The 12,428-nt window shown below is 37.8% G+C and overlaps 1 protein-coding gene across 1 annotated transcript; it reads right to left on the bottom strand.

Annotated features, from left to right (window-relative positions):
* Window positions 1-5,432: 5,432 nt before the first annotated feature.
* On the bottom strand, window positions 5,433-11,799 carry areg (amphiregulin). Its single transcript, XM_059336762.1, has 6 exons — window positions 11,790-11,799; window positions 11,144-11,302; window positions 10,484-10,712; window positions 10,197-10,367; window positions 8,607-8,720; window positions 5,433-5,765 (listed from the first exon to the last, which is right to left on the bottom strand). The coding sequence occupies exons 1-5, from the start codon at window positions 11,797-11,799 to the stop codon at window positions 8,627-8,629; spliced, it is 663 nt and encodes a 220-aa protein (XP_059192745.1). The 3' UTR covers window positions 5,433-5,765; window positions 8,607-8,626.
* Window positions 11,800-12,428: the final 629 nt, after the last annotated feature.

Raw genomic sequence — 12,428 nt, 5'->3', positions numbered from 1 at the left:
TAGTTGAGTTGTGTTTTGTTGATGTATTTTAGGGGCCCTATAACTCCTAACCTACCTTTGGTTCGTGTTGCTAAATAAATTCAGCTTTTTAAACTTTGAACCTGTGTCCCGGTGCATTGACTGTTTGTATCAAGACAAGACCAAAGACCTGTCTCTTTTAAGATGAAAGCAAAACACCAAAGTGACATTATTCAACCGATAAACCAGAGATTTACCACTTCCTGCTTCAGCAGCTTCAGTTGAGGTTTTCGTCAATATGAATTCTTGGGCACACTTCCTTATTTCCTCCATTGTATTACTGCTTGAATGACACTTGCCACTGTTGAATAACAGAGACACACATATTTCTTTCTTTTACACCTTGCTGGCATGACAGATTCATGTTTCATTTCTCTGGTTTCAGGTCAGGTGAGATCAAATTGAATATGTACCTCAGTAAACATGGCAGAACATTGTGTTGCGTTTTTCTTTCTTACTCCTGTTTCGGTTTATCTGTTGATGACACTAAAATGCTTCCTGCACAAGACAATTACCGTCATTACCACTCACACCAAACATAAAAAAAAGTCTTGCTGAGTGTATACTTAGTCAGACCAGACCACACCACAGTAAATAAATTCACACGGCCTTAAGACCTCCAACAGGAAACGTGCAAAAGGTCGCGTTGTTGAATAAGTGCCTTTATACAAACACGGAGGGACACATTATCAGTGACACACATCGAACACGTTCACTTCCAGTGAAAATAAATAATTGCCTTCATAATCAAAGTAGGCACAGTAACATATGTGGAAGGATTACTCATCAACTTCTTTGTCTCTCTTATCTTCAGTAGCCTACAGGAGTTCTGTTTGCTCACCACTTTAAATGCTTGTGGGTTTATAACAGCATAGCCTACTTATTACCTGTACTGTATACACAGTCTATGTCCTGGGACTTACTGTTAACAGGCACTGACGCTCAGTTTCCATGCTACACCACTAGGTGGTGCTCTCTGCTGAAGTTCATGGCCCAGTAATTCACAGAAAGCAGATTTCATTGGCTGGTGGTTAAAGATGCAGAACTGAAAAATAACTAAATTAATTAATTAATTAGGTCTGTTTATAGAAATAGGCTATATTATTATTGTTGCATTTTATCCCCATTGGCAACTGTGACAGCGTTGATGATTATTCTTTTTGATGATGATTATTCTACAAAAGTTCAGTGAAAATGGTACACATGGTACCTAACTTACAGTAAGAAAAAAAGCATATCCAAAATAAAAACATAGCTCTATGTAAGTGGTTTCCAGTCTTTTAGATGTTTGTTGATCTTTGTTGAGACCAGATCAACCAAAGAGGGATATTTTTTTTAGCTATAATGTTTTTTTTTATTTTTTTATTTTTTTTATTTTAGGCTATCTGAGAGGTAAAATTATGCTTTTCCTTAATCGCAAATTAAAGGTCAGATTTTACTGGAGCTATTTCCATTGATATAACATAGTTTAAGGTCAAAACAAGTCCTATGTTGTTACTCTGTCATGTCAAATCTGTTTAAAGGTGCAAAGTGTAAGATTTGGCAAGAATTATAGTTTGAAAGATTCAAAAGATGTGAAGAAGTGACAGTTCATGTACATCTGTGTATTGTGTTGCAGAGATATCTATTAACATGAGCGTGCTCACCAGCTAGCTGGGGCTACCCTGTCCCGTAATATTACCACCTGTATTTTAAGAGGCGATAGTGAGTATCGTCCAGTCTGCCTTCAGTTCAACATGAAGCCGAGCTGCCCTGAAGGCTTGTCAATCATGTTGAGAATACAGCAATGGTTGGTGGCGCAAGATAGACAATGATAGATGAAGTTCTTGGCAAGCGACCGTTTCTCACAATAGCAACCACTTACTCCTGGCAACAAAACCACATTGCGGCAAAGAAAAGAAGTGATATAAAAGAAGCAAAACAAGAATAAATGTTGGCATGGCTTTTCAACGCTGGAGACAGCTCTCGTTGAGTGAAGAGATGAAGTTTGATGCTGAACTTGAAATGTTATTTTTAGACTGGTAAGTAACATCTAAAGTTTGCTGTTAAATATTTATATATATATATATATATATATATATATATATATATATATATATATATATATATATATATATATATATATATATACATATATATATATACATATATATATATATATACACACACAAAATGTTTTGTTGATGCAATTAATGACAACACAAACCGTACTGAAAAGGTTCAAAATGGTGATGTTTGATGTTCTTGCTAGGTGCTAGGCAAGCTATAATATAAACTCAGTAATGACTAAATTAGCAGCAGAGACGTAAGAAGCATTGAGAGCCAGCCGCTGAATTGCTATGACCAGATGAGTTACAACTTTATTCTGCAAATTTTCTGTAACCAGTGTGTCATTAAAGCACGGTCAAATTAGCTAGCTAGCCAGCTAACTAACTAATGGAACTGTTGGCTATTTAACTAGCTAGCTTGCTAATACCACATTGCTTAAATGCTAGCAAACCTGCAATATCTACTGTAACACTTCATGGCCCCACTGAAGTGTCAACATAACAACTAACAATAATTGCCATTTTGTTTCAAATGTATTTGGTTATAAACTAAATTTGAAGTAATTATGCTGCCAGAGGAAAACTACAAAATGTATTAAACAAACAAAAGTTAACCTCACCGTGGGGCTAGAGCACACCTGGCCATTAGGCGGCCTGGGGGCCACATCCGGCTCGTTGGCTGTCCCAGTCCGCCCGCATGAGGGTGGATTTAGGTATGTGCGTGCATGCATAAGCACCTACACAGAAATTAGTTTGACAAAAAACAAGAGTTACCTTGTTAAAAGCACTTAAAACTTGTTGAATAAAGTTAATAAATTATAGGTTTACTGCATAACATACACGCTCTATATTGTTTTGTGATTTGAATGTATGTTGTGTTTAAAATAAATGGGAAAGTGAGATAATGATTGGAGTTTTTACTATTTTTTACTGCTATATTTGACTTACTTCACACTAACATAGGTATTATTACATGTATTCTTACCAGTAGCAGCTCAAAACCAGATAATTTACTGAATTTTGTAAAGTGATTAAATCAATATCGAGCAGAATTTAGTTTAGAGTATTGGTCTGGCCCTATGCAACCTTCGCAGTATCTCATGTGGCCCCATGGGAAAATGAATTGCCCACCCCTGGCCAGAGAAGAAGTCAAGGGATCACCAAGTCAGTAAGTTTCATCCTCTGAGGTCAATGAATGTTTGTAGAAATTTTCTGAGCAATCCATTCAATAATTGTTGAGCTTAAATATTTTGGTATGGACCAAAGTGGCAGGCCAACTTAGTTATCCATCCCTAGAATTAGGCTGCTAGCATGACTAACTTTCTGCTTGACAACCTGTTTTATTTTGCTGAATTAGAAATGTGTGTGGGAAGTTAAAATTGAAAAACAAATCATAATAAAAAATACTTATCTTGGCAAGGGACCTGCTCTCTTGTGAAGGTGGAGAAGGAAAAAAACGTTACCACACCCAAGAAATTCCAGCACGTCCTTTATTTGAGCTGGAGTGAATTATCACTGACCAACCATCTGCCCGTTTGTTTACTCTGTTTCCATGGACACACACAAAAGCTCACAGGCCCACCTCAGTGCCACCGAAACTATCAAAGCTCACCACACCCTTATCAACTTATTTTGTCAAATGGATGACTGCACACGTTTTTATGAATGATTTTAGTGTGTATAAGTAGTAATTTCTGCCATGGAGATCACCGTTTCTCTTTCTCTCTCTCTTACACACAAAAGTAAATGTTTACCCATGCTTGCATCACCTGCATGCGTTGGATGAGCTGCCCACCTTGCCTCGCCTTTTCCCTTCGTCACATACAAACAGAGTGAAACCTTGTTTTATGCAGATGACTTTAGTATCCTGGCAGGTAATCACACTCATCTTTCTATAGTAATGTCTGCTTTGCATCATATTAGCCCAAATTTAAGATATATATAATACATAAGAAAAACAATCACTATTCAACATTTATTTCTGGATAAGAACTTATAAAAAGGTTCAGACTTTTAAAGGAATAGTTTGACATTTTGGAAAATACAGTTAAGTTGGAAGATTGATGCCACTCTTACATTCATCCATTAAATATGAGGCTACAGTTAGCAGCTGGTTAGTTTGGCTTAGTTCAAGGACTGGAAACAGCCAGCCTGTCAAATGGTAACAAAAATCCACCTACCTTTCACAGAAGTGCTTGCCCTCTAATTTAGAAAAAATAGTATTCTTGCAGAAATCTAATCTAAGTTTTTTAAAACCAATTCAATTAAACCAATATCAATTCTTGAGTCATGGAAAATGATTGAAATGTGCACATAATGATGCAACCATAAAAATTGTAACCATCAAACCGTAAAAAACAAGAGCTGAAACAAGCTGAAGAATAAATATTATACTGACGGGCTGACAATGCATTAGTCATTGTCATATGTTTCCATATTAACATGATATTGACTGGTGACTTCATTAATACTGTATGTAAATCATAAAACTGTGTTTAGTGACACCTGCTAGTTATCTTTGTAGATAAATGTTTCTCTGCTAATCCCTCCCATGCAGTTCCAGGAAGCGAGGACAGTGACACTGACCTCATACCTACAGTACTATTAGAAATGTTTGACTTTAAACATTCATCTTTTAATGTCAGAATTAATATTTATCTTCTATTAACAATGAACTTTCTTTCATAATTACATTTTGTGCTGCAAAAATGCATCTTCCTTTGTACATGTGAAACTTTAGACCTCTGTGCAGTCTATTCTCAGCCCCTTTGTCCCAAACTATCGAAAAATGTTCAAGTCTTTGTTTGCATTCGTGTTGGGAGATAACTTCTAAGTAATAAGTAAGTTGTAAGTAATAACTTCCATTCTCAAAATAGCTCTGACTGGAGACGCCTCCACTTTCTATCACAGAACACCGGTGCGACTGCACGTCATCCACCCATTCATAAACCTTTGGACATCACTACTGTTAACAACACTGCAGTGCCATAGAAACTCAAGGCTCTGTGAGTTTGTGCATGCAGCATGATGACAGTGTTGAGTGTAAATCTTTGTGTTTTTCTATAAGAATAAGATAATGAGTCTTCCAAGTGTCAAACACTGAAACAATATAAATCCTGCTTGTCACACGCATACAAAAAAAGACTTTCCAGCCTCTCATGCTTTTGTGTTGCTCTCATGATTCTCTGAATTCCTCGCCGATGTCAGACAGTTTTCCGAGAGCTTCCCTCAGGGTTATTCTCGTCTGTTCAATCTGTGTTTGGGTAACATGCCGAGGTGTTTGTGTGAGCAGGCTGCAGAAGTATGAGATGCATCCACAGATGGGAATGTAAACACCAAACTCAATAAATAAATAACTCTTTCGCATAACACTGAGACACTTTATTGGTGATCAAATTCCATCCCTTTTCCAGAGAGAGATGAAAAGCGTTTCTCTGACCTATAACAACAGCAGTGCAATAAATAAAACCAAACCGCACATATTCGCACATTAAAAGACATCATAACAATAGTCTGACATACAGACACTCATACAGTCAGTAGCAATAAATAATCACACTAAATAAATTACATTCTAACAGGTTCTGGACAGTGTATTTTTTTTTTACATAGCATCTAATGAAGCAGTCTATTCACTCTACTGCTTTCTCAGGTCCCCAGACTCTTTTGGTCCACTTCGTCTTTGAGTCGTGCAGCTGGCTGAGAAAAGATCAGGACAAATCAAAAGTCAATAAAAGTAAACTTACCACAAACATAACATGAACATAGAATAAACAAGCATTTGATTTTATGTGTGTAAAACTTTCTTGTAAGAAATGAAAACTGCTCTTTAAAACTGCTTAATGAAAGTACTGTATACGGATAACCTATATATATATATATATATATATATATATATATATATAATGTTGTTTGTGCACTTTTTGGTTGATTTTCAGAACAAAGTAAAAATTATTTATACTGATAAAGTAAACACTGGGCCCCTAGGAGCTAACATGAAATGTGAAAAGGCCCCCCATCTTGAGACATCTACATACATTACACAAGACCAAGGAATTTCTGTAAATGACACTATGTGATTACAGCATTTTACAAATTATTTTAATGAAATTTGTGTCTGCATAAAAAAATGATATAAAGGTTAACAGACCCACTTCCTGGTTGAACTTTGACCTTCTGTACTTGTTTTTTCCTTCAAAAGTGTGATCAAAGTTTTATTAATCTGATAGATGTGATGGCTAAATAATCATATTTTTAAGATTAATACAACTATTTATAGCCTCAAAACCACAAAGCATTATGAATATATTCTAATGTAGTGGCGAAGTAAGACTGTAACCTGTGACACTGATCCCATTTCTAGCCAACAAATTGCAAGATAAGAGTTAAGGTCTTGGTTCTTACAGTTATGGCATGAAAATGCTATACAGAAGGCATCTGTAGCTGTATCTTTAATCTTTACTCTAAGGCAGGGTGGACGCTGAGTGACGTGCAGGTTATGAGGAGAATGCTGCAAGGCTGCATTGTTTGTTTCGGGCCTAAAATGCCTGTGTGGACACGTGAAGTCTGCATGTGTGCGTGCGTGTCCTGCTCAGTGAGATCAGACCACATGTAAGTTGAGTAATTAAGGTATTACATCAGGGTCATCGCGTGTAAAGTCAGTGTGTCAGTACTGTTATTGTTTGGACACACAGGTGAATGTGTACGATCAAGTGTGTGGCTTTTCTTTACGCTGGTATGCAGTGCAGAGAAGGGACAGGTCGTGACACCCCTAACCTAATCCAGACTAATACCTCTAGCGGGGATTCCTCTTTACGTGATGCAACTGGCTATGTTCAATAACAACAACAACAGGCCAACGGGCTTCTCTGTCTCTCTCTGAGCCCACTCCTTCCTGTTTGGCTTAAGGCTCACATGAGCAGAGGTCCGACACCGCCCTCTGAGGAATTTAGCAAGACTTTTTTGAAGAAATACATCACCAAAATCTATACCACCGGAAATACAGGAGCGCCTTATTGCATGTCTTTCTTACAGCATCACAGTATTGCTTGCAAGAATGGCATTAACAGAGCATCCGTTTCATTGCATTTTGCTCCCCAGCAGTGGAATTCTTGCCAAGCTCTGCCCCCCTTAGGTACTGTTGCTGTTTCCTTTAAAATTTAAAGTAATATACAAAACAGCAGCTCTTTGATTGGGAGGAAGACAAAAGCAGGCTCCTGATCACCTGATGTCAGGTTTAGGCTAGCTATACTTCTGCAAGTTAAGCATTTTAACAATATGCAACTTGTGTTGTAGTGGAATGTGGATAACTGAGAAAGCTATGTTTAGTGGCTTAGCTTGTGAACACATACCTAACATTAGCTTACTAACATCTAACTTGTTCCCTCTAGTATACAGAGAGTGCTAAATTAACCATTTTCTGTCTTTAAATGCATTGTTTGGACCTGGAAAGAAACAGTATTTTGTTTCTTCAGTGTATTAAAATACTCAGTGAAATGACAATAAAGTGAATTTTGATTCTTGAATTTGACATGCTCTAATGTTTTTAGCTGAATACAGGCATGTTGTTAGCTTTTCAGCCCTTGGTTGTATATTGTGGCACCGTTAGTTTTCCCTTCTGCTGGGCGTGGTTTTAGCTAGATAAGCTAGCTAGAAATAGCTAAGCTTAAGCTAGCATTGCTTAGTTATAGCTAGTATAACTAGTTAGTTCTAGATAGTTAAGCTAATGAGAGGTGTTTGAAATCTTGCTGAAATCAAATACTTACTCTTTGATGTTTGAGGCTGACCTGAACTTTGTAAAGAGGTCTTAATATGTGCTTGATGGCTACATTCATTAAATCATGCTAAAAGACTGACGCTAAAGCTGCGTGTCCTAGCCAAAAAAGTTTACATTCTCACTGATTACAGAAGAAAAGAAAAAACAGCATAAGCCTATTCTTGTATACGACATAAAGCTACATTAGTTATGATGTATGAAGTATGAAGTATGATAAAGAAAAATGCAAGCTCATATTGTTATTTTGTTCTAAGATACCGGTTTAGCTGCTTAGCTCTAGTGTTATATTTGTATTTCCATTATGTATTAACAGTATGGTTAACTTTTTAACTCTATAAGACTAAATCATTTTAGGGGCAGGACTAATTTATGCATTTCCAAATGGAACGTGTCTCCTGTAATGAATTTGGTGGGGTTGCTGGAGTGGACAGAACAGAGATGCTAACGTAGCCGACACACTGATATATGTAGTAGTGTCCAGGACAGGCTCCCACTTAGCAGGGAAATGCCAGACACCGTGGATGTGTTTGTTGTGAATTGGCAGAAAACCACAGTGTTTTAACAGGTTTGCTCTTGTATTTTCTTGTATGGCCCAGTGCACACTACTTTAACATGCGGAATCCAAAGCTTGATAGCTTTACGGTTAAAGTTTTGAGGTATTGAAACGTTTATGAATGGCATGGAGTCAGAATTGAATTGACGCCATATGAATTGTTGAGCTATAAATAAGTAAAAAGGAAAGTCAAAACTTCCGCAAAACCTACCTCATCGTAACTTGACGCCCTCAAACCATAACATCCCCAGTGGGTTTCTGTAGCTTCTCCTGCTCCGCCCCAGTTCCCAGATAGGATGCAAGGAAGTTTTTATGTGACCTGTAACTATAAAAGACATTCAACATGAGTATAAAAGCCCAGTACAGTTCTCGTGATTATCAGATGATCACAGTAAAGTTATTTTGAAAAGCAGGGGTCAGTTACATGGACGTGAAATTCAAGGAGCTTTTTTGTTGTGTTTTGGCAGGAATCTCTATGGATTATAGCACAAAAAGTGAATTGATGAAATGATTACATGACTATTGTTTTTCTTGCTGTTTTGATCAGAAATTAAATTACAAGTAGTCAGTTTTACTTTCTCTACACCTCTCCAATTATGTACATACAGGCTATTGTGGCTGAAATGCAGTGGACTTTTGACTTTGTCCCACATTGGCTGCAATTTTTTTTTACATATTGATAAGGAACAGATATACAGTAAATGACTTATCAAACCATTACAGTTAGTGAGACATGGCAGTTTCAAGTAAGGAATGAGTAACACAATCAGACACCCACTTGACCAATTAAAGTGAAATGAAAAGTCTACAATAAAAGTAAGAATGAGACATGAAAGCTGTAATAGTCAATAAGTCCAGCCTGTGAAGGTGGTGAGCAATACATGTGTAGTGTGGGTGTGTTTGGGTGTGTTAATGTGCTTTTTGATGTGTCAATGTGTACGTATGCCAAGAACTGATTCTGGGCAGGATGTGTGTATTGTAATGTGTGTATTGCTGAGATTGGCAACATTTTATTTTTTGTCAAGGATTTGCTTAAAGCTTCAATAATCGGTCTAGTTCTAAAGAATAAAAAAGAATGAAAGGGCTTCAGTACCAAACCACTGGCATCAGGCTGTGTCTTGTTATAGTTACAACTATTGTGAAAATTGACTCTGAAGCAGGAGAGAGAAGTAGGTCTCACTGATAACCAGCATTTGTGATGTGATTAATTCCCAGAAATCCTGTACAAACTGCATACAGCATGAATGAGATAGCCAAAACATCTAATGAATCTAGCTTTTTCTGGATGCATTTGTCTCACTTTTGGTTGGGACATAGTTTGTAATTTTCTGTTAACTCACAAAAATTTCCCTCCCAAAGAAAAAACTGAATTATGTCAGGTTTTCAGTTTGTTTTGTTTGTTGATTTGTCAACAGAATTACAGAAAAACTACTACTAATCTTCATGAAACTTGGTATGGATACATAGATAATTTCTCACTCTTTTTTAGCATTGTTTAATAGGGCATGGCCTAACAACCTTTCAATACATTTTCTCAGTTTCATTATTACTTTTTTTCCTTATCTTTTCTTCTTGATCTAAAAGGCAAAACTCCCATGAGTCCAACAATGCTTATCAACGCCACCTTTGTTAGCTTAAGCAGGGTTTATACTGCAGGTTATAGAAGTCAGGTTGTGACGAACTCTGCTGGATGCCAGCCTTGCACCTATAATTGAGATGTTTGGACCATTTTAACTAAGATCCCTCACATCAGCAGTGCAGCTCCTTGTGAAAGCCCTACAGACAGAATGATGATACTCACTGAGCACAAGTCATGAGCAGAATGGCGGTGCAGCTGATGACCGACAGGACCACAGCGATGATCACTAAGACCGTCTGCACCAACTCAGTATTGTTGATCTGATCAGGTGGGTTTTTAACTGTCTCCAGAGTTTGAATCCCACAGCGCTCCCCGTCGTAACCCTTCATACATCTGCAGAGAACAAGTGGATGAGCCAGATGTGATGTTAGAAATTATAATAAAATATGTTTGCCAACAGCTCATATTCACACAGATATAAAGCCAAAGTGAACTCAAGCTGTACTCACATACACACTGGCTCCTGCAGCCCCTCTATGTACTTGCAGTAACCATGGATGCAGTAGCCCAGGTGGGTGGAGGTGCAGGGATCCTCTATGGTGGTGTAAGTTGAAGTGTATCCGTTGGTGAAGAACGTGTGCTGGGGGTTGAGAGGAGTCGTGCTATTGCTCCTGGTCCTGTGCCTCCTCTTGCCTTTGCCTTTCCTTTTCTTCTTCTCATCTTTACTGGGATGGAACTCTGTACCAGGAGAAACTACAGGTCAAACTGGGGTTAATGTTTATGGGATCATTTTTGTTTAAACTAAATGTCCTGATTTAAAAAAAAAATTCAGTCACAGAGACAAGAGTATTCCATGTACTCTCTAACCAAAAAACCTTGGATGTTATCGTCAGTTTTTACTTTTGTGACAAACAAAATGTCAATTCAAGATTGATTCAAGAAAATTATTATAAGACCAACAAAGCCATGTTGAAAATGTTCACTTTCGTTAACTGAATTTGTACATATATAACTTAAAGTCTATTTAGGAGGCAAAAGTGTCTTTTCTTCTCCACTCTTTGATAAAAACATATTTGGATGTTTGAAGTTTTGTGCTTCAACCCATATTAACCAGCATTGGAAGTGACATTTAAAAAAAAAATCAGATTTCAATGTTTTAATTGTCTTACCAAGAAGGCGAAAATTTTCGTCCTCGTCTATTTCCAGCTCGTCATCATCACTTAGCAAAGTCTGGAGGCCTTCCCCAGAGGCCGGACCCCCGGTCACTCTGGCTATTTCACCGGAGAACGTGGGCTCAGATCCCTGAGTACCTAGAGCGCCGGAGACTACTTTAACACCAACAGGACACAAAGAAAAAGGAATAATGAGTGAGATCACATCAGATCTGCATAAAGATAAGAATAATGATAACAGTAAAGAGCAATTAGGGTGAAAGTTTACATCATGTGATGCAGTTTAATGTGGGCTTTTCATATCTATGAGAAGTATTTCGGAACACAATGAAAGTTCTTTCAAAGCTAGAAACAAAGTTTAGATTAAAAGCTATTGCCATGAGGAGATAAATTAATTTTATTTATCCAGGAGGTTGACTTTTCTGCTTAAAACGCAACATTCTAGACCCAAACAAAGACTTACTGTTCTTCTGAGGTGACCTGGAACTTAGGTAAGGGTTAGTTATTGGCGTTGTATTGTATAATCTTGGCCCATTTACATCTGACTCATCCATTCATCTTAAAATATTGAGAGCTTGTAAATTAGACACTGGATTCGCGCTTAAACCAGTACAACCAGTCCACATCCAAGACTGCACTGTACCTGAACGCATCGTTCACACAACACGAGAACAATGTTGAATAGGACTCAGCCAAAGGCTAATGAGAAAGTCACACATCTAACACAAATGATTTTCTCTAAAACACCTGAATGTCTCTCTCCTGCCCAACAAGTCCTCACTTGCAGGTATTTTCCCCCTCCTCCTGTCCTCATACCATTTCACATTTCCCTTTTTTCCATTTCATTGATTCACACATTAACACACACTCATACAGAATATAAGTACAAGTCCAGACTTACCAAAGCACAGGAGACAGGTGAGGACGAGAGTGTTCATATCCCAGGAAGAGTGTTGTGTGTATGACAGTCCTGCGCTAATCTGTGTGTGCAAGTGTGTGTGTTGGAGTGTGTCTGCTGATAAAGATTGTGCTTTGCTCTCTTTACCTCCACTGGGTGCAGCTTTTATAGAGCAACGCCTGCCTCTCAACTCCAGAGGAAGAGAAGGGTGTGTGTGTGTGCGTGCGTGAGTGTGTGTGTGTGTGTTTGAGTGTGTTTAAGTGTGTACACATGCACGTCCATCTCAGAAGAAGCAACAGAGGTTAATGTAAAAGAGCTCTGTGTGTGTCTAATGATTAATCTGCCTCAGGCAACACATTTTGACGAGTCTGACGGAGAATAATA

The sequence above is a fragment of the Centropristis striata genome, chromosome 7 (assembly GCF_030273125.1).
Source record: "Centropristis striata isolate RG_2023a ecotype Rhode Island chromosome 7, C.striata_1.0, whole genome shotgun sequence".
NCBI classification, from domain to species: Eukaryota; Metazoa; Chordata; class Actinopteri; order Perciformes; family Serranidae; genus Centropristis; species Centropristis striata.
Note: the sequence above shows the minus strand (reverse complement) of the source record. Positions and strands in the feature narration are given on the sequence as shown.